Source organism: Poecilia mexicana, unplaced genomic scaffold, assembly GCF_051168715.1.
Source record: "Poecilia mexicana isolate PSO_F unplaced genomic scaffold, ASM5116871v1 scaffold_5, whole genome shotgun sequence".
Classification (NCBI taxonomy): Eukaryota; Metazoa; Chordata; class Actinopteri; order Cyprinodontiformes; family Poeciliidae; genus Poecilia; species Poecilia mexicana.
Window position 1 is genome coordinate 18,454,919 of NW_028263374.1, and position 21,847 is coordinate 18,476,765.

At 36.3% G+C, this 21,847-nt stretch overlaps 1 protein-coding gene across 1 annotated transcript in view; it reads right to left on the bottom strand.

Moving 5' to 3' along the window:
- cacna2d2a (calcium voltage-gated channel auxiliary subunit alpha2delta 2a) overlaps positions 1 to 21,847 on the bottom strand; it is a 211,460-nt gene that overhangs the window by 146,043 nt on the left and 43,570 nt on the right. The window contains exon 3 of the mRNA XM_088005686.1: positions 9,196 to 9,312. Coding sequence (XP_087861812.1) covers positions 9,196 to 9,312 — 117 coding nt within the window. The remainder of the gene's footprint in view (positions 1 to 9,195; positions 9,313 to 21,847) is intronic.

Sequence of the window (21,847 nt, forward strand, 5' to 3'; positions counted from 1 at the left end):
TATCAGTCATCTCTGTGAAACCAATATTAGTTTTGCTCTGCATCTGTGGAAATGTCACTTTATGTAGCTCTTTGCTTTTCTCGCTGGTGCTAGAAAGGCAGCAGCATCAACACCGCCTAGCTTTGACGGCACACAGGACGCTATGCTGTCTCAGCTGGTTCTGAAGCGCCTGACTGATCTCAAACCTCTGTCGCAGTCATATGACACATCACAGACAGGAGCAAAGAGGAGAAGAGGGCCAGTCAGTGGGAGGTCTGCTGTACAGCATTACTACGGTTTGGCTTTATGTGCATGGCAGATTAAGCTAGTCTGGGTTATGAGGCGTCCCAGAGTGATACTTTGGCAGAATTGGCCTAAAGCCTGTTGCTCTGATGGCGTTGACAGGGATACAAGGAAAACATCAAGACAGAATACCAGAGTTAAAATCAGAAATACTAAAAACTATCTTTTAGGAGAAAAGAAATCAGCTGCTGACTGAAATTAGTGGATTAATAGGGGGGACAAAATAGGGTTAGCTGTTTTCAGTACGAAGAAGGTGCTGAAAAATGAAGTCAGAGGCAGAACAAAAGATGTTAGAAGCTTCATTCAGGCTGCTACAGCAGAGATTTGGTTATTTTGTACCAGATCTTTTCTTGAAAAAATAAACAATCTGCCTTGTGAAGTAAATTTCTGTCTGCTGTGAACTGCTGATGGAGAATACCAACCTTCAAGCTCTATGATGGATAATGATTGGCTTGTTGACGGCCTTTTCAAAATCTTGGACTTAATGTAGCAGTAAAGGCTCCAAATGTTTCACTGCAAAAGGATAGCAAGCTAAAACATGCACAGGTAATGTATGCAAAAAATAAAAACAATATGCAAAAGTGCTGTGAAAAAATGAGTCCCTTTACTTCCTGTTTTGCTTCTTGTCATAAATAAATGCTTCAGATTATTAAACTAACTTTAACATTAGACAAATATGTCTGGGAGACATCAGGAATAAATTTAACCACAATCCCTATTGCTGAAAATATGAATATGACATTAAGACATTTATTAAGATTTATGTCATTGCATTTCACAACAAGCATTTCAGTTAGGTGACAAGACAATTAGAGTACTTCCAATTGGCCAACTGTATTATTAATATGAGTAGTGTGATTATCTGACATTTGAAATATAATGGCCTCCCTAATATTTAATGCAAGCAATCCTTTACCGGTGTAACATTGCACACCCATGCTACAATGACTTGAATACACTTAATTTAGTTCTCAGCTGGTGTCCCAGTTATCCAAACCAAACTGGCTCTACATGAAACTGCAGTTAACCTCTGAATAGCTCGAAACAATCCAAGACATGTTTTAGAGTGGCCTAGTCAAAGGCAAGGCTTGAATCTCATTGTGATATAGCCTTGAGCAGGTCATTTATGCTCCAGTGTGGTTGAATTAAAACAATTTTCCAAAAAAAAAAAAAAAAGTGGGTGAAATTCCCTTCAGTGATTAAAAAGACTCACTGCCAGATTTCACGCTGCTTGATGACAATTGTTGATGCCAAGGGCGGCACAAGCAGCTATTAGGTTCAGAAGGAAGATTGTCTTACTACATACTGCCGGGTTTGGAAAGCAACCCCCTAATAGAGACGCATTACAGACGGGTTACGTCTGAAGAGACACTAAAAGCTCTACAAGCTGAGTTGTTGGCCTACGATTGGAGATTAATATATAAAATGAATGATGTGAATTTAGCATATGAAGAATTTTTAAAAACATTTAAAATATTATATAACAAGCACTGCCCAATCAAACAATATAACAGGAAAAGCAATCAAAAAAATGAACAGTGGATCACAAAAGGAATACAAAAGGCATGTAAAAAGAAAAACAAACTTTATAGAGAATTTCTAAAACATAGAACGTCTGAATCAGAAAACAAATATAAGAAATATAAAAATAAGTTAACTAATATTATAAAAACATGTAAAAAGGACTATTATCATAAATTACTGGATAGGAATAAAAACAACATTAAGGAAACATGGAATATTTTAAATAGAGTTATTAGAAAATCTAACAATAACAACTATCCAGACTATTTTATAGATAATGAACAGAATATTACTGATTTGAAAAGTGTCGTCAATAATTTCAATAGATTTTTTGTTAATATAGGACCTCAATTAGCAGAAAAAATACCGACTACAAAAACTGCAACTCAGCAATATCTAATTGAGAATAATCCCAGCTCCTTATATCTCAACCCTGTACTAGAAGAAGAAATCATAAACATTGTGAATAACTGTAAAAATAAGACTTCCACTGACTGTGATGATCTGGACATGAAAACTATTAAAATAGTAATTAAAGGAATCTCTAAACCACTAACTTATATTTGCAATTTATCATTTCAAACAGGATCATTTCCCAACAAAATGAAAATAGCTAAGGTCAAACCAATGTATAAAACTGGCAACAAACACCTCTTCACTAACTACAGGCCTGTCTCTCTTCTCCCACAATTTTCTAAAATCCTGGAAAAACTCTTTAAGAAAAGACTGGAACAATTCATAGAAAAACATTCGCTACTTATTAGCAGTCAATATGGATTCAGAGCAAACCGGTCAACATCGCTGGCTGTAACTGACTTAATAGAAGAAATAACCAACGCAACAGATAGTAAGAAACTGGCAGTAGGGATATTTATAGATCTAAAGAAAGCTTTTGATACAATAAATCATGAAATCTTACTTAAAAAATTAGAACGCTATGGAATTAGGGGAGTAGTTTCTGACTGGATGAGGAGTTATTTAAAGAGCCGGAAACAATTTGTGAAATTGGGAGATGTGGAATCTGATTGGCAGGAGACTGTCTGTGGAGTACCACAAGGATCAGTATTGGGACCAATTTTATTTAATCTTTATATAAATGATATCAGTAAAGTGTCCAATGTATTAAAATTTATCTTATTCGCTGATGACACAAATATTCTAGCCTCTGGCGACAATTTAGAGCATCTTCTCTCAACAGTCACTTCAGAGATTAGTAAGTTAAAGATATGGTTTGACCATAACAAATTATCCCTAAATTTGGACAAGACGAAAATCATGGTCTTTGGGAACTGTTATAAAAATACTGAAATCCAAGTTCAAATAGAGGACGTAACTCTACAAAGGGTTTTTGCTAATAAGTTCCTCGGTCTAATAATAGATGACAAAATCAGTTGGAAACCTCATATTAAACATTTACAGAGTAAACTCAGTAGAAGTATATCCATATTGGCTAGAGCTAGACATGTATTGAATGCTAAATCACTTCATATTCTATATAACTCTCTGATTTTACCATATCTATCATATTGCTGTGAAGTGTGGGGAGTTAATTACAAGAGCTCTTTACATCCGGTAACCGTCCTACAGAAACGAGCCATTAGAATCATCCATAATGTCGGTTATTATGAGCATACAAACCCACTCTTCATAAAATCCAGAATTCTCAAATTTGACGAGCTTGTAGAATTTAAAATGGCTCAGTTTATGTTCAAAGTATCTAAAAAGTTGTTACCTGAGCACATACAGAGCACGTTTTCTGAAAGAGAAGGGGGGTATAACTTAAGGGGTCACTCAAACTTCAAGATCCGCAATTTTAGAACAACAAGAAAAAGCTTCTGTATTTCAATTAAAGGTGTAAAGTTATGGAACAAGTTACATGAAGATTTAAAACAAAGCAATAGTTTAACACAATTCAAAAGAAAGTACAAAGAGGTAATTTTCAATAGATACACATATGGGTGACAGAAAGCAATAAGGTGTGTATTGCAGATAACTTGGTGTAAGGGTTTAGAAAGACAAACCAGCATAAAATGGGAAAATGTATAGGTAAATATTAGTAACTGTTACTTCTGACTGCCACTTTGATTTTGATTTTTTTAATGACAGTAGGACTCTAAAGTTTCAAGTGTTTAGGGGGTAGGAGTTTATAAGTTCTCACTTCTTCCTACCCCATTTTGAGCATGATATGTTAACTGAAACAAAAAAATCTGTATTTTCTCTTCTTTCTTATGCACTTCTTGTTACTGTGCACTATTTTATTTTTATATTTGTATCATGTTCGAATAAATTTCATTTCATTTCATTTCAATGTTTCTGTTATAAGTGTATTTATATTTTTGTATTGGTGTGTTACAAAAACAGAGCAAATCTGCAAGGAAGCAAACTATTCTTTCTGCCAATTTCAAATATCTGCTAAATAAAAACATGGCGCCAGGTGGACAGATTTTTATTTTGTTTCCTGAAACTGATCAGAGAAAAATCAAAGCGATTTCACATTAAATATCCATTGGCAACTTGCAAGTGTTTCAGCCAGTGGCAGTTTATGCAGCGTTTTAATTTTGGCACCGACTGCAGAATCAGATCATTGTTTAAGACGACTAAAGCCAGAGGCAAGAAAGGAAGAAGAGCGAACATGGACGCAGAGTGGGGGAGATTAAGAAAAGGGAAGAAGGAGAACAAATAGTGGCTCGACTTTTGATGAGCAGTAAGTCAGATTATGGGGTTTCCATTTTTAGAACGAGGGCTGCGTCGAGTGCAATGACACCTTACATATGGCTTCGTGGATCAATCTGTTGATTACAATAAATGTTGAGATTACAGCTTAAATATACAACACAAAAATAATGTGCATTAATAGCTGAAATAAATTGTATTCTGAAGAAAGAGCTGGACAGGGTAGCCAAAGAAAACAAACTAAAAAAAATGAAAACCTTTTTCAATTTGAACTGCGGGAGGAAAAAGAGCTTTTAAATGAATAAAACGTTCTACTAATTAAAAAAATGAGGGACTAAATCATCTAAATCTGGAACATGGAGAAACATTTCCACTATAAATCAGTCACTAGAGTCAATGTGTATTTCCTCATTAGTAATATAAACATGGATTACAAAGAACCACCTGAAGGAGCAAAAAAAATAGGTTGCAGAAGAGTAATTTATTTCCTTCGTGCTTTCAAACACTGTCTACAAACACACACACACACACACACACACACACACACACACACACACACACACACGCACACACACACATTCCCCTTTCTTAAATGTGTCTCAGGAAATTTTGGGGGACTAAATAACCATTACAGGGCACAGAAACTGCCTGGAATATAAAACACTGTCAATACTGAGCCGAGGAGAGTGTGAGACCTTCTTATCTACAAACTGCATTAAGACATGGCTTTCACTTTTCCTCCTTGAATGAATAATAATTCCACATAAATATATTTGCCTGCAGCCTTAAATATTCAGCTGGAGTAAAAATAAAAGAAAACCGCAACCTGGTTCAATTAAATATTGATTTGTTGAATAATTTTTGTACTTTTATTGGTGATTTTTGTTAAATTGGTTACTCCCCTGTGATGTTTTTTTTTCTTTCTGCCTCTCTTTCCCCCTCTTTCCATCCCGCCTGCTGCTCATTTTTAACATCAATTTCTTGATTTTCTTTCCCATGCCCCAGGGAGACATTCTCATTCCAGGTCTCCTTTTTTCTCACCCCATTTCCTCTCGCCCCTCGAGTCTGAATCTCCCAGACAGGATGTAAGGTGACACTGTGGAGGTAAAGGTGTGGCGGTTGGATCGTTTGCATGTGACTGTGTGTATATTCAGGAAGTCGGAGGAGGTGAAAACCGGAGAAAAAAGTTAGTAAAAAGAGAAATGTTCACATAGATGGTCACCGCCATTCCAAATCTAATCCCAAAGTTGGCCAAGAGAGATGAGAAGGGACGCCTTCTTTTACTTTAGGGATTCAAGAATTAAGTATGCTTTTCACAGACTCATGCTCCTTACTGTGAATATGCCTCGTTTTATCCCACAAGGCCTGGTGCTCCTGAAAGATATACACTTCTGCTCCTTTATGAGGCTTTAAACCTGTGCTACAAAAATACTGCTTTGGCTTGAGTGGTCATACTAAAGCAGAAACAAAAAGGAAGAAAAGTGGACAGATCTTGTTTATGCATACACTGATACAGCTGCAAATGTATGTGTACACATTTTTATACTCATGCATGTAGAAATCAAAACAGCTCAGTAGGAAAATAATACAGCTTTGTGACACATAAGCACTGGATGCAGAAGTTAACATACTGCTTTGTAAAATATGTCACTGTTTTTGCTTGTTTTCATTGAACAACCACAAACCTTGATGCATTAGAATGGGATTTTATATGATGAACTATCATTAAAACCATGAATAATTCTAACATAAAACCTTCTAACTGCGTCTCTACCAGGTTTGTCCATCTAGACACAAAAATGTCTGTGAAATAACTCAAGCTCATCTGTGAGTAGCAATTGCCAACTAATGACTAACTAAGCTTTGATCTAAACCATGTATGTGTATTATTGTTGTTCTGCTGCAAGGTGAAACTTCCTTAAAATTTACCCTGTTTACAAAATTAGAACATCAGAGTCAATCTACAAAGATCACACTGGACCAACAGGAAAATAAACAAACATAGCATTCGTCAAAGGAGCAACATTCAAGGTAGACGAAGCGAGAGGGAAATGAACAAAGAAATATTAACTTTTGAAGTTGAGAATTGCAGTATTTTATGACACCACTCATTCTTATTGTCACTGACTGTATAGCACAATCTTTAATTTCCCCCCACATGCTTTTCGGAGCACCTCTGGGCTTTAAAACAGACCGGAGTCACACGTAGTGTAAGACAGAGTGGCAATGAATGGCGGTGAAGTGCGCACCAGAGCGCAGCTGCATGTAGTGTAAATCCGGGGTTAGCCTCATGTGTTTTGAAGCATTTAACATCGATAACCTTGCATTTAGCTTCACTATCAGGGCGATATGCATTGTACATTTTCAGCAACATGTAGCGTCTTGCATATACAACAAAATGTTACATTTTTCTCAAGTTTGCCGAGTCTCAGGCGGTTGTAGCAAACTGCAAACAGGACTATTTATAGATATTTTACTGCACAACTAATTGATGACTGCTTGTTGTTAATATTGATGTTATTGTTCATTTTCACAGATCTCTTGCTGCTTCTGTAATAAAACGCTCTCCTTGTCAACACTGTCCGTTTATGTGGACCAACATGTTTTGTTGGGTTTCCAGCAGCACTGTTTCATTTTTGGATGATAGATTAAACAGTGAGATGTTCGAAACATGGTATATTATTTTATGATTTAATACGACTACAAACCTCTTCACAACTTTCTCTATGTCTGCCAGCAGTGTTTCTAGATCTTCATGGTTCTCAGACTTTCTCAGGACAGACAAACATGTGGACGCTACAATTATGTGTCTTCTGAAAATAATTATTTGCACTGCATTTTGTTTGGGATTATCAAAGTAAAAGTGGCTAAGAATGTTGTGATTTAATTTGAAAAAGGGTTTGAATACCTTACGTCATTATTCCTCCACTTCACATTTCATGATTACTTTGTATTGGTTTATCACCTAAAACTCTAAAAAGGTTAAAAGGGTATTAATAATTTTGCAAGGAACTGTACATTGATTGATATACAGATATAAATACAACAGCATCCATCATCTGCCATTGTAGAGAGAAGGGACGAGATGTTATGGTGTCAGCTGAATTTGTAATGCTGTTCTTCCCAATTAGAGCTCCTCTACTTTCTCCCTCGATTTCTAAAATTAAAAATTGATTGTTTGTACTTTTCTCATTTCCCTTCATGTCACTCATTCTTCCTGAAACTGTATCCCCACCTTTTCTCTCAGAGCAGTGAGAGATTTCCAGCTGAGAGACCGAAATGCATTTTTAGCTAATCACAGGGCCTGGCTGAGCATAACAGTAGCAATAATTATACAGCAAAACACAAGACACTGAAATGATAACCTTCTCAGGCACAGCCTCAGTAGAATGTATTATTTTAATAAAAGACACGGGAAAAACGCTAAACTGATGCAGAATTAAATGAGAGAGGTAATAGCATAAAATTATATATATGTATATATTTTGTTTAATTGAAAGGAAAAACATCCTAATGTTTTCTGCTTTTAATATGAACATACCTGTTTAAAGCAGCAGTACAACCTTCAACAAAATGGACAGATACTGTTTGATGAAAATCTTCAGTGATCAGTGATCAATACTGTGTACCTCAACTTAAAGTAGAACATTTTCTTCTGATATAAAGTCACACTAAATGTTTTATATTAGGTAGGAAGTAACAACTCTCCTTGTTTTAGCCAAAAATATCCAAAATATTTGGCTAAGCTTCATTTTTATGCTGTCTTTTGGGTTTATAGCAGTCTTTCTCTAATTGTGGTCTATGTGCGCCCCCTAGTGGTCCACGAGGTACTTTATGTAGACAAACGTTTATTTGCCAAGTGCGACTCTACAGCTAGCTTACCAAAGGATTGTGTTTAAAAGTAATAATGGATAAAACACTTAAGACCAGGACATTGAAAAGAACAGCTGAAGAAAAAGGTGGAAAATTTTTGAGTTGAGTTGCAAAACTTGTTTTTTTTTAACACTCTTATGTTACACAGCATATCAGGGTCATGCAGATCTTGGTCTGTGGCTGTGCTGAATGCAATGTGAAAGTGACTAGGCGGTGAACAGCACTGCGCCAAACTACGCCCCACGCTGACTAACTGCATCTTAACACCTAAAATAAAAGTATTTACATTGGGCTACCTACTGGCTAAAAGAGAATGTGTATGTTTGCTTCTAAATTACAAACAGCCCTAAAACAATATCAGACCACACAACATTTGTAGAAAAAAATATTTTGATTTCCACGTGTTTTATATAATTGAAGAGCTTAGAATCCAAATTTTCAGAATCTGTAAATAATTAAAAACGCCCAACTAGATGTGTTCATGGTTCATGACTAGTTACATTTAGAAAACAGTGACACTCTTCACATGAGGAGGAACAAAGACAGTTAAGAGACTAAAAGTTGTGTTACTCAATCTGAGAACCTGGATTAGATAGATATATTTTTATGTATTTAAAGTGAAGGTACACACAGCTTTTAAGGTTACTGGAAACCTTGACATTAAATCGCTGCAGGTAAACATCGGCTCAGACTGCTTCTTGGCATTTTCCTTTTGTCTTTGTTGTTGAAACAGACAAATTATCCTTATTTGTATGAAAAGCAACTGAACATTTCAAAGAGTCCACCATGCATGTGGGAAGTGAGGCATGGCATCAGCTTGCAGACAGGTGAGGAGTCTCTTACCTCTAAGGCTTTGCTCTTGCTGTTTAGCAGCTTGGAGATGTCCCGCGCCACTCGCTCCACCAGATCCTTGGGGTTGTTTCTCTTGATTTCAAACTGGCTCTTCTTCTCATTATAAATCTGCACATGGACAGGAAAAAGGAGGGATCAAAGGTCACGCAACTACATCCATTAGCTTAATTAAAGAGATCACAGAGGGGCCGTTTGCTTATTTTCAAGGTAACACACAAGATGGTAAACATTTACTGTAGAGTAGGCAGTCTGCCGGCTGTCATTATACCCACAAGCCTCTGCTCTATAGAGGAATTAAGTGCAGAACAGAGCCTTAATGGCAAAACACTTAGCTAGCCAGCTGCAGTCTCTGGCAGTCAGAATGAAATTAAATAAACGAACACCCCAGCAGATTCTTACTGCTGGGTGAACACCTTGTGTCTCTACAGTTTTAACTCTTAAAGAACAAATAAATGGGGAACATTTTAAGCAGTTTGGGATGAAAGTCTTTGCATTTTGTCCTTTTTTTGTAGGAGATCCTTCCACCCAGCAGATGTTAGACTTTGCAACCATCACGGCTCTCCACAAACTCAGTATGTGTTAATTTACATGCCGTTATCTGTACAACATCAACGCTGCACAGTTTTTCATTGTTATTATTTCTGAATACTCTTTTAGTGCTCAAAGATACATGCATATTGTGCAGATCGTTTACATTCTTCAGAACTGGATTTCATTCTGTCTTTATGCGAGTTTGTTTGCTTTTATTGCACAGAAATGTCCCCATTGTGGGACAATAAAGAATATTTCTATTTATCACCTCAGATTAACCAACACAGTTAAATTCGCAGGGTGGAAACTCTGAAGCAGCGCAATCGTACCATGTAAACTTACAAAAAAAAAGTATCTCCAAGGGATGAAAGTTATATTTAAGAAATTTAAAAGAAAGTCAAGATTTCTATGAGTTGCACAAATAATAGTTATTTTATCCAACTATTAAAATTCCTTACTTTATAGGTAATCCTCATAACACTCACACTTTCCCATCCACTAGTAGAGCAATATTGTTTGCTTACAATCGTTTGACTTTAAACATTTTTAAAAATCCTAAAAATTTAAATAAATTTGATGGCAGAAGCAACAAATTAATGAACACATATTTATGTAACTAAATAACATTTTGGACCTATGATGGAAAATGTGGGCATATTTAAAGGGGAGGTATTAAGTATTACACCTGGAGGAACAGCAAATCTACTGAGCTGACAAACTCCTTCGCAGTCCAACGCTCCTAAGAACGGTTTTAAACGGCATAATGGAGGAGCATTGTTATGGAGACGTGCTGTTTTGGAAAGAGCACGAGCTTCTTAAAGAGACAGAGACCAATTTCAAGGCATTATTAAATTGACGTTTGCTATATGCAGCATACTTGCTTGATTAAAGTGAATAAAGGAAAATATAGTTACCCCAATTGTTGAACAAGTAATAATTAATCAGACTTTCCTGATAGATTAATCAGAAAAAGTAACAGCAAGTAGAGCGTTGGTTCCATGAGGGATGGGAATGTTTGTGAAGCAGGATCAGGAAGTGATCGAGTGGCAGCAGACTGGATGGCTGACAGAAGAAGGTACGTGGAAGATTAATGAGCTTCTCTGTAGGAAATGTGAAGGCTGACTCAGCAGCCTGAACTCCTCCAACATGTCCTGCTGCCTCTGAAGACCAAAAACATCCAGTTTCATAACAAAACTAGCTTGTATTTGCTTTCTAGAATAAAACCAAGCAAAAGTTTAGCATTTTTCTTATATATATCAATGACGAAAATGTCTGTTTTTCATGGTAGTATACTTGTCTGCCCATATTAAACTGTTCCTACAGAGGGGAAACATTATACAGGGTAACACTTTGTTTGACTTAACACCTGTCAAGAACAAGAATGAGTCTTCATAAATGTTTATGATTGTTGTCACGAAGTGCCATTCTGTAAATAACGGCACTTCTCATTCAAATTTAAAATTTTTAATGGACTCTTAATGCAACTTTGCTTTAAAAGTGTCTTTACTCACCAAGTAAAGCAAAACTGACATTTTTAATGCAACCTTTAATGAATCTTTGCATTACAAATGTTATTATTTACCGAATGACATAAACAATCATAAACAGTCATGAATGCTCCAGGTCATGGCTCTGTCGTGTTTGTCAGTTTTATGGACACTCCTTCAAATAAAGTGTCACCCAATACAGGATCCATCAGCAGCACAAGACTCACGGAGATAAATGCTCTTGAAGAAACAGCACCTAAAGCTTCAGCTTGCTGAACAAAATACATCATATGTGCGTAATGATCACATCTGGTTGGAGTCGGATGTTGGTTCATAGTTTCAATATAACCAAACAAATAAAACAAGTTTCTTAAATGTCGGCTGTCATTGATGCAAAGCGAAGCAGGTAGTTTCCCAAATCCAGACATTCGTGTTACTGAAACCGGTGGATTTCATCAACTTTGTAAGATTTTGAATAATAAAAAGTTTAGGTGCTACTGACAGCTGAACATGTTGAGGTTTCAAACCTTTGACAGGTAAAAAAAATGGGGTTTTTTTTTTCATAGTACTGTGAGTTGAAAAGCATTATGGCTTTTAAACGAATCAATTAAGTGATTTAATGTGCCATCTGTGTGTAACGGCACCAGGACACTATCTGATCTGTAGTTCAACATTTGTAAACCTGTCAAGTGCACACTAATAAAAAAATACCATTATCCTCCAATCCAGAGTCTTACTACACACCTGATATATGAAGTGAGGAAAGATAAGCAGACAGTGATAAAACTGGTTGTTAACTTTATCACATTTACTCAAGATAAAAAATATAAAGTATATCCCTCAGACAGTAACAGAGACTCTGGGTTTGTCTCTAAACACCGAAGCCTGTATGATTGTTTTATTTGTCTAATTACCTGCGGAAAAATATCTAAAAGGTTACAGTTGTGGAGTTGATACAATGCCAAGTTGTGGTATGTAAACATGTGGACTGCATCACTTTGATCAGCTTCATGTAAAATCCCTGCTGTGCAATCTGTTTGTTGACGGCTTCATAAAAGCTTTTAAAGTGTTGAGGAATACAGAACTACAGTAAATAACATAACCACTGTAATATTTCATAACATTACAGAGTTCATGTGTTATAAACCTGATGCAGATTTCAGAGAATCTGCCATCAACACACCAACAACGCTCGCGTTCTCGCTGTGCACACTTTCAGATCACGTTAAAGCGCCAATACAAATAAAAATTAAACAGAACATGGTCATTCTGCAATATTAGGATCAATATTCATACTTAAACATAACCAAATGTGTTCTGTGTAAACAGAAATAATTTATTTAATGACTGCTTTCATTCAAAGGACAAAGATTTGTTTCATTTCCATCAACACTTTAGCACCATTAACTTCATCTTAAAGATTAAAATTCAAAAGTTTTCATGAATTATTGTAACATTTGTTGTTATTCCTGTCAGAACTGGTGTAACTGAGTCAGGTTTGAAGTTAAATTTAGCTAGACAACAAATTGTCCCGGTACTTGATAATATTATTGTTTTGAGAATATTTTCGATTAATTTATTAATAATGGCATAGCAATGTAAGTTTACGCTCTCAAAGACCAATAAACTTTAATTTTGTGAAGAACCCTCCAAACTGGAACCAGATAAATAAAACACAAAAAGCAAAAACAGATAATAAAAGGAAAATAAAAATCACACTGAAACCATGAATAAAATGGATTATGAGGTCTAAACAAAATTGCCCTTCAAAAATAGTAACCATAGAGCGTAAGTTATTGAGTTCATTTTAATTTAAAATGTGATTAACTGATTAATTGCTTATTATTAAGGCTTCAATGGTAATGCAGGAATACATCTTTAAAGACCAATAAACTTTTAATTCTAATGAATATTTAACACTGGAGCCGAAAACATTTTAAATATCCAAAACAAACAAAACAACAGAAACAACAAACAAAATTCATGATATGGCCTCTGTAAACAAAATTGTCCTTCAAAATAGTTGCTAGTTGAACAATTGAAGACATTATCTCCCAGTTTTAGGCAGAAAGAGAGAAAAGAGAATTTATAACGCAGGTATTTGATATGTTGCTAATTGTGACAGGCCTTGCCCAAACTTTAACTTTCCTGCTGATGTCTTGAGATGTCGATTCAAAGTTTCCTCAGGATGTTTTGTGGTCATGATGCCAAGCGCACTAGTAAAACAGCCACATGATGCTGCCACCGCTGTACTTCACAGCTGGGATGCTTTTCTCAGGCCTGCTTCCCTTTTCTCCCTCCAGATGTAATGATGATCATTATGACCAAATGCTTCATTTGTTTTTTCCATCAGACCACAGGACATGTCTCTAAAAATAAGATCTTTGTCCCTCAGTGCTTTTGCAAACTGCAATCTGACTTTATGTTGCTTCTGAATGGCTTCTTCCTCGCCCTTCCTCATCCTCCTGGTGTTTATACTTGCATGTGACCACAGAAACGTCACATTGTCCCCAAAGACGAACCAGATTTGTGAAGTTCTACTATTTTCTTCCTGATTTTACTTTAAACGGATCCACAGGTGAGAATCCAGTTAACAGAAAGGTTGTTTATTATGAAGCTATTTGAATGTTGTTGTATCAGAAGCTAACAAAGAAACTACATCATCAACCTGTCAGTACAAATTCAATTCAAAAATACTTTATTGATTCCGAATGGAAATTAAGTAAGTACTATAACAGTAGTAATCTTAGTGTATGTAAACTTATGACCTCGAAGGAAGCTTAGGAGGAAATATCTCAGTTACTTTTCTGGCCTTTAGCAAATTTAAATATTTTTGCAAATCATAACTGATCTAAAAAATATTTAATTCCAGATGTCATTTTGAAAAATGTTTATTTTTTTTAAATACAGTTCAGAAAAAACAAAGAGCTCACTGCAGTGAACCCCATTGAAAGCCTCCTGGTTTTTGCACCAAACGGTTTCTAAACTCTTCCTGAGTTAAAACATTAGTGTTGCTGTTTCTAAACAAATACGAATTTGTTTTCTTTGAGGTCTGAAATCACTGTATCTCTTTCGTTATCTTGACCATTTCTCATTTTCTGCAAATAAATACTAAATTTTTGTCAGTAGTTCATAGAATAAAAGAACAATGTTCGTTTTACTCAAACATGTGTCTATAAAGAGTAAAATCAAAGAAACAGATCATTTTAAGTGGTTTCTTAATTTTATCCAAAGCTGTATATATACAGCATATATAAATATTTATTTTTCCCACTAATCTAAATCCTGGTGTCACTTTAGTTTCCTCACCAACTGGGACAGAATGGTGGGCTGAGGAATCCATGCCCCAACTCTGAACTCTCCTTCTGTCAACATCACACAACATCAGACCTCGATGCACTCGGTCCGCCTCTGCATCCGTGCAGCATCGTGACTTCACATCCGCTGCTTACTTGCGTCATGCGGAGCACCTTTGTGAAAGCATTTGTTTCTGTGAAACTCCTCTCATCTCATTTATTCATATTATTCATTAATTTGCAGCCCATTTGCAGCTCATTAGTTGGCTGATGCATTTAGACCAGTTAAGAAGGGTGAGTACGCACTTATCTTTGATCTGATATGTTTCATTCCCTCTCAGCACGTCATTATAATTAACAGCAGCAGGATAATTCGTACAGTAAACGAGACTGATTTCAAAATCTGACATTTTTCAAGAAAACAATAGGTGATGAACAGAAAGGTGGAGTTTGAAAGCACAAAACCTCACATCACGATTCTGCAGAACAAGCAGCACAAATGTTATATTATCGCTAAAGCCTGGGTAATATAAAAACATATATACAGAAAAGCAACTGCGTCACTGTGCAGCCATGTTGGTTTAGTGGTGAAAGAGAAAGACCTGAGTTGACCAACCAGGCAAAGTGCTTCGCCGTTTCAACCAACACGTCTTTGTTTGGTACATTAGTCTAAATAAAACCTTCTGTTGCGACGTCATGCTTTTTTATTTATTTTACATTATATTTTTAATTGCACTTTCTGGACCATTTGAAAGAAGGTTGGTTGCAGTTTATTCTTAAGGTTTGTTCGTTTCAGTTTCTTTATTATTTAGTTTTCATTGGCTGTTAAACTCCTAATTTAACCGAGTGAACAAACTAAAGTTGTGTTTTTACACGTTTGACCAAACTTGTGAAGCTATTGCTGAATTTAAGTGTGATGTACTGGTGCAGAGTTATCAAATAGATTTGTCATTCAGTACGTTTATGTCTGTGTTTCACAAAAGGAAACATTTTAAGTCAATTCTGTTTTGCATCCTTAACGAATCCTGCAAGGTTAAGGTTTACTGTGCCTTGCAGAAGTATTCATACCCACTTTTCTACTCAAAACCTCCATGTCAGGATTTCATTATTGGATACTTGTGAAGTGGAAGTAAAAATCATTCATTATTTACAAAACAATTGTGGTGTGAATTTATAATTACCATCCTGGAGTTCAGGCTCCAATCCTGCGTCTGTGTACCGACATAAACAGCTTTCATTTACCAACTGCTTCCTATTTGTCCATCACATGAAGTACGAATAAAATAGAAAAACTGAAAGAGTACAAATAGTTTTTCAAGGAACCGTAGAAGGGATAAAAAGTTTCTGAAAATCTGCAGAACATCCCAAACAACTACATGCATCTACGTCAAGGATCAGTCGCCCAGTTATTAAATATTATGTCAGAGGGATTGATGAGTAGATGTGCTGCAGTTAGGAGAGGGAGAAAAAAAAAAAAAAAAACAGCGTCTGCACAATCCGTCTCCGTCTAACCAAAAGCTGGACGAGCAGCCGGGGGGAGTTTCCTTCCACCGGCCCACTAAGCCAGCAAACTTGGCCCCGGAGACTAAAACCACGCAAGCAGAGCCGCGTCAGTGCGATCGCCTGGTGTCTTATTCTAGCAGCCATCAAAGGGACGAGGAATCCAGTTCACACATTTTAAATGACTTCAGGCAAAAATTGTGTTTTTTTTTCCTCCAATAGAATTAAAGCATTTGTAAAAAATGATCTTTCTACAGCACAAGGTGGTTTAATTTGGTTCAGCTTTAAATGAAACCATCACCTGTTTTCAGTAAAAGCCTCGACTGGAAACCTAACGCATCATAAAACGAGAGCAAAGTTTCTTTCCGCTCCATTGACAAACTACGAACCGTGACATCTTCAAGTGAAGCATTTCTCGAGTCGATTTAAAAAGCCCATGTCAACTTTGTTTTAAAAATCAATATTAATTCGCCTAATGATAGTCTCCGGATCTGCCTCCTCCCGGAAGATTCATGGCAGGCTCAGGGACATTATAGACAAAGAGAGATTTTTCTCTTCACACCTTAAAGACAAAAACCAAAGAGGAGGAAGAAGATCAATAAACGTTATATCCAATAATACGGCAATCATTTTATTGGCTCCACAAAGATCATAATTTAGTATTTTTATTCTTGCGTCATCATTTTTGTAGCGGTTTCCGGCAGGGAAAGGAATTCTCTGAAATGCCATTTCCATCATTTAGGGAGTTGAAATTATGCCGGTGTTGCTGTATAATTGTGCTGCGACTACAGAGTGAACTCCTCAGACGGCCTCGCTGGAAAACGCCTCGCCCTAATCTCATCATCAGAAAATTGAGCCAACGCACTGCTGGGAAATTAAGCCGACTACTGTCACTGCGGTCCAAAATGTATGGAAATTAGCTCCAGCCACACAAACTCAAACTACCACATGGAAAACGCAAATAATAGAGGGATTAATAAACGAATGCAGCAAACTGCATGGCAGAAGAGAAGAGCGACGTTATCGTGCACCATCTTTCAATTTTGTGACATTTATGTTAAATTACTACTAATTAAATTATAATTTTACAAACGATAAACTTGTTAAGATTAGATAACTTTACTGTTTTGTTTATTGATTGAGTTGATGGTAATATGTCATTTATAGATGCAATATTTATGGAGTTGATGAAGATGTGCCAGAAATATTCTGGACTAAAATCCTTACAGAGCTACGACTATTAACATTTATTATTATTAGAACATACTTAAACTGGAGTAGAGGTACTGCTTTTAAATAAATTCAGAAATATTTTTTTTCTAAATGTTGTAAATTAGATCCATGTTTTGAAAGATTTAGGTTTCTCTTTTACCATGTGCCACTTGTCGTTTCTACTGTGTTTCAGGTGTTTATTTTAAATTTTTACATGTTACTTTCACTGTAAGCTGCTCAAGAAATGTGTGCAACTGTTTAAACATCAACCGCTAAATAAATTCAGATACTTAAAATAAGCAGCTAGGCTTTCTTAAATGATAACATTTTTATCAACTGGCTTCATAAGTTAAATTCAATTGAGTGTGATTATTATCACGTCCATTTACCTTTAACTTGCTGAATTTTCCCACTATGAGGCAATAAAGGAAGTTTCCCCACTATTCTCAATGTGCAATAAAGCAGATGCACAGAAAAAGCTGAACTAAAGAGCAACTAAAGCGCATCAACAAAAAAAATATTTAAATGCAGTTCCTGAGTTAATGGCTTTATTTCCCACTATAATTCCCACAGTATGGGCTTGAAGGCTGCTTCATAGGGAAAATGCTCAATAATTTATTAATTTATTGACTTGAAAGTATGTTGGTGATTGATGTCTTTCCCCCCTCCCCTCACAAAGATTAGGGGCATTAGGACCATTTACATTACACAGACGTGTCATCTATACCGTCTGAAATCATAAAACCCTGGAAACAGAAATCATCTGTTAAAAGTGGTGCCCATCCCTTTTTTCTTTTCTTTTTTTTTTTTTTTTTTTTTTTGCAAAGATAGCTTGTGGACTGGAATGGCTGTGGAGCAAATTAGCAGTCTTAATCAGTTATGCTGTTGGCTCAGAGCTCCGCGGCTCAAACAGCTTTCTGTGTAGGCCTGTCATTCTCACGGGGGAAAGAGGAGAGGTGGCTCGGCTGCCTGCACCGCTAACAGCCAACCCAACCTTCTGCTGCTAACACTCACACAGGACACGACAGACGTAACTATGCCAATCGGCACCAATATGCTTCCTCTGGCAGCCGGGACGGTCAAACACAGAGAGAGAGAGAGAGGGAGAAAATCCCACACGCATGAAAATGGACAAAACAAACTCGCATTTCCACTCTGTGCAGCTCAGACACGTCAAAGAGAATTCACATTCTCATCATTAGCTGTGATGACTGGTTTCACTGTGCCAACCTCTGAGTATCACTGTAAACACACAGATGGAAAGACAGAGGGTGGCAGGACTCCAGGAAATTACTGTTAAAAGTGTGATGCAGATTCATCTGGCTCCAGAAATTCATCAAACGAGTTCTCCTCCTTTGCAAGTCAAGCCCTGCAGCTTAGGCAAGAAGATGCTGCATGAAAGTTTAGCACCAAAACGCTGTCAGAAAAAAAACTCAAATCTGATGGTGTGACTTTTCAATGTTTAGTTTTTCTCCTGGATTTCCTAGTAGTGCTCATGCCCTTTGGAAGAGCTGCTTAATAACTAGTTACATTTACTAAATGACATTTATTTGAGTCACTTTTTGGGGAAAAAATGTACTTTTAGGAGAATTTTTACTGTGCTGTACTTTTTACTCTTACTTCAGTTTATAGTTTATAAACTTATTAGAACAAATTAGTTTATAAGATCCAGAGAAACTCCTATTAGTTTATAAATTGTGGATTAATTATTCTTACTCCTTAGAGAAACTCCTATTAGGTTGTAATTGTGAAGTACTTCTGTTGTCGTTTTGTTTGTAGTTCCTCTAATAAAGCACTTTGAAATATTTTGCTGCTGAAAATGTGCTTTATAAATTAAATTATTTTTTTCTTACCTTGAGTAGTTTTATTATGAAGTATTTCTACTCTTACTCGAGTAAAATTACTGGATTTTCTACCCACTGAATGAAAAACACATTTTAACCAAAGATTCACCAAACAGAGACACACAGCTGCAGTTTTTAATGGTTTGCAAGTTTTTCTATTAGGAAATCTGATTTGGAAACATGTTCTTCTTTTGATTTTGTTACTTTAATTAATTATTGTAATTTTTGTCCCTAAAAAAATACCAAAATTTCCACTGAACTTTATATTTTGGTCTGTCTGATTATGTAATTTTAAATATTAAATGTCGACTCTTTACCAAATACTTTTTTACTCTTGCTGGAGTAATTTCTTGGATGGCTACGTTTTACTTTTGCTTGAGTAAAACATGCTGAAGTAGTGCTACTCTTACGTACATACAGTTTTCTGTACTCTGCCCACCTCTGCCCCTTGGTGGCACTGATATTCTTGACTTTTAGCCCGTGTCTAAGAAAGAGCGCCATGCTTATCTCTCTTTGAAGTCAGCCACAACAAGGCGACGTCTGGCTGCGGCAGCGCTAAGAAAGTTGACAGAGAGAGATGGCGCGTCATTAAGGAATATTAGTGGGCTCCGCCAAGCAGACCCAGCTTCCCGGGGCCCCAGGAAGAGTTCAATAAGAGAGAACACGTAGGGAGAGGACGGGCCCCTCGGAGGAGCTCGATAAGAAACAAACACACCAGAAAGCTGTGGTAGTTCAAACAGGGTGGAAGCCTCCGGAGGAGTCCAGTCAGGCACATAAAACGCTCAAACATTGACTGCTACCGTCAGACTACTTTCTCTCTAAATCAGACACGAGGAGAGAAAGAGCCTCCTGTGTGACGGTGATGGACAATTTGCCACCAGCTTTGATAAAACACACGACTGACTCCATCTGAGATTTTATGGCTTCCTTTAATCAGCAACTTTTCACAAACTCATATTTCATAATTAACAATCTGAACATGGTTGACTTGAACTGGACTTTATTTAATTGAATATGAACCAGTCTGCTTTTGATTGGACTGTGCTGGAATGAAGTGGGTTGATTATAATTAACATGGCCTGAATTTAATGGAAATTTCACCAGTTTGTCATTATAAATGCCTTATGAATATGTTTGTTATTATTTGGTAGAATATAAAAAGCAGAATTGGTTTCAATTAAGGACATTTACAGGATTCTCCCAAACACATACAGCTCTGTAAAAAATGAACAGCCCACTGCACTGAATCCAACTGAAAACCTCCTGGTTTCTCCACCAAATATTGATTTCTGAACTCTTCCTGAGTTAAAAGATTAGTGTTGTTGTTTCTAAATGAATATGAACTTTTCTTCTTTGCATTATTTGAGGTCTGAAAGCACTGCATCTTTTGTTATTTTGACTGTTTCTCATTTTCTGCAAATAAATACTAAATATTTGCTTGTAATTTCAGAGACATGTCAGGAGTTCACAGAATAAAAGAACAATGTTCATTTTACTCAAACATAAACCTTTAAAAAGTAAAATCAAAGAAATTGATCATTTTAAGTGATCTCTTAATATTTTCCAGAGCTGTATGTCAAACTCAACCCGCCGTAGCTTTTAATGTGGCTCTCTGAGAACAGAGAACCTTCAAGATAAGTTTACTTTATCAATCAAATCAAAGCAATTCTTATCTTTATGCAACCAAATTACATCAATGTGAAAAGATGTTCCATATCACTTAATTTTAAGAAGCACTTATTGAATACAGAGGTGGTTATTTTATTAATATTTAACCGTTTCTTTTTGGGGTTTTCTGCCACCACCGGCCCTTCATATGACCGAAAATGGAAATGAGTTTGACATTCTTGCTCTAAATGAAACAAACACATCAAAAAACAAACTACAAATTAATGAAGCCTTGCTTTCTGGTGACTGCTTTACATTATTGGGCACTAAAACATTAAGTCTGACAGGAGTGAATAGAGGTAAGATACTGCCTTGCTTCTTGTTCTTTCACCTAATAATATCAGATAGCAATTTGTACAGTTTAACAAAAAATGTCCATCACAGATTTCTCTCAAGACTAAAGTATGTTGATTTGAAAGAAGGAAAACTGAACTTTTTTTAAATCATACTTTCTATTTATATTGTGTGGTATTTATTCATGCCTTAATGATTCACTATTAAAATTTGGCTAAAACGAACTACAGATCAAAGCAATCAAAGAAAATATAAGATTTAAAAAACTATTCCTGAACCTACCAGGCTTTTCTGTGTTTGAATATGTATCATCTCTTTTAAAGCTGGATAATTTGGCAGGTAAATAATCTGAGTGCTTTGACATGATCTAGTTATAATCTGCATTATGTGTTTTCCTACCAGCAGTGGTAACAAGTGCAGCGTGCAGCGAGTGCGGGATCTGCTGCTAACATCCTGGTGTCAGATACCAAGATGTTTGGTCTTGTACAAATGCATGCTTCAGCAGGCCGGAGCTGCAATGTTGGCGTGGGAAACACTATGAGGGGTCAGTTTGTTTTCGCTACAACACCATCCAGCGCAGGGCTGACTAAACAGATCAGTGGAAAGCCGGTTCGTTTTCTGGCACGCACATTTTGCCTCAGTCTTTAAGAATGACTTACTGAGACAAGACAATACATTAAAGGAGTTGTTCACTGAACTTTTCCACAATGACAAATTTCAAAGTTTTTAATTGGGATCTTATGTGATAGACCAACATGGAACAATACAAACAAACAAAAGCTGTTTTCCTCTCAGCTAAAACGTTTAGCTG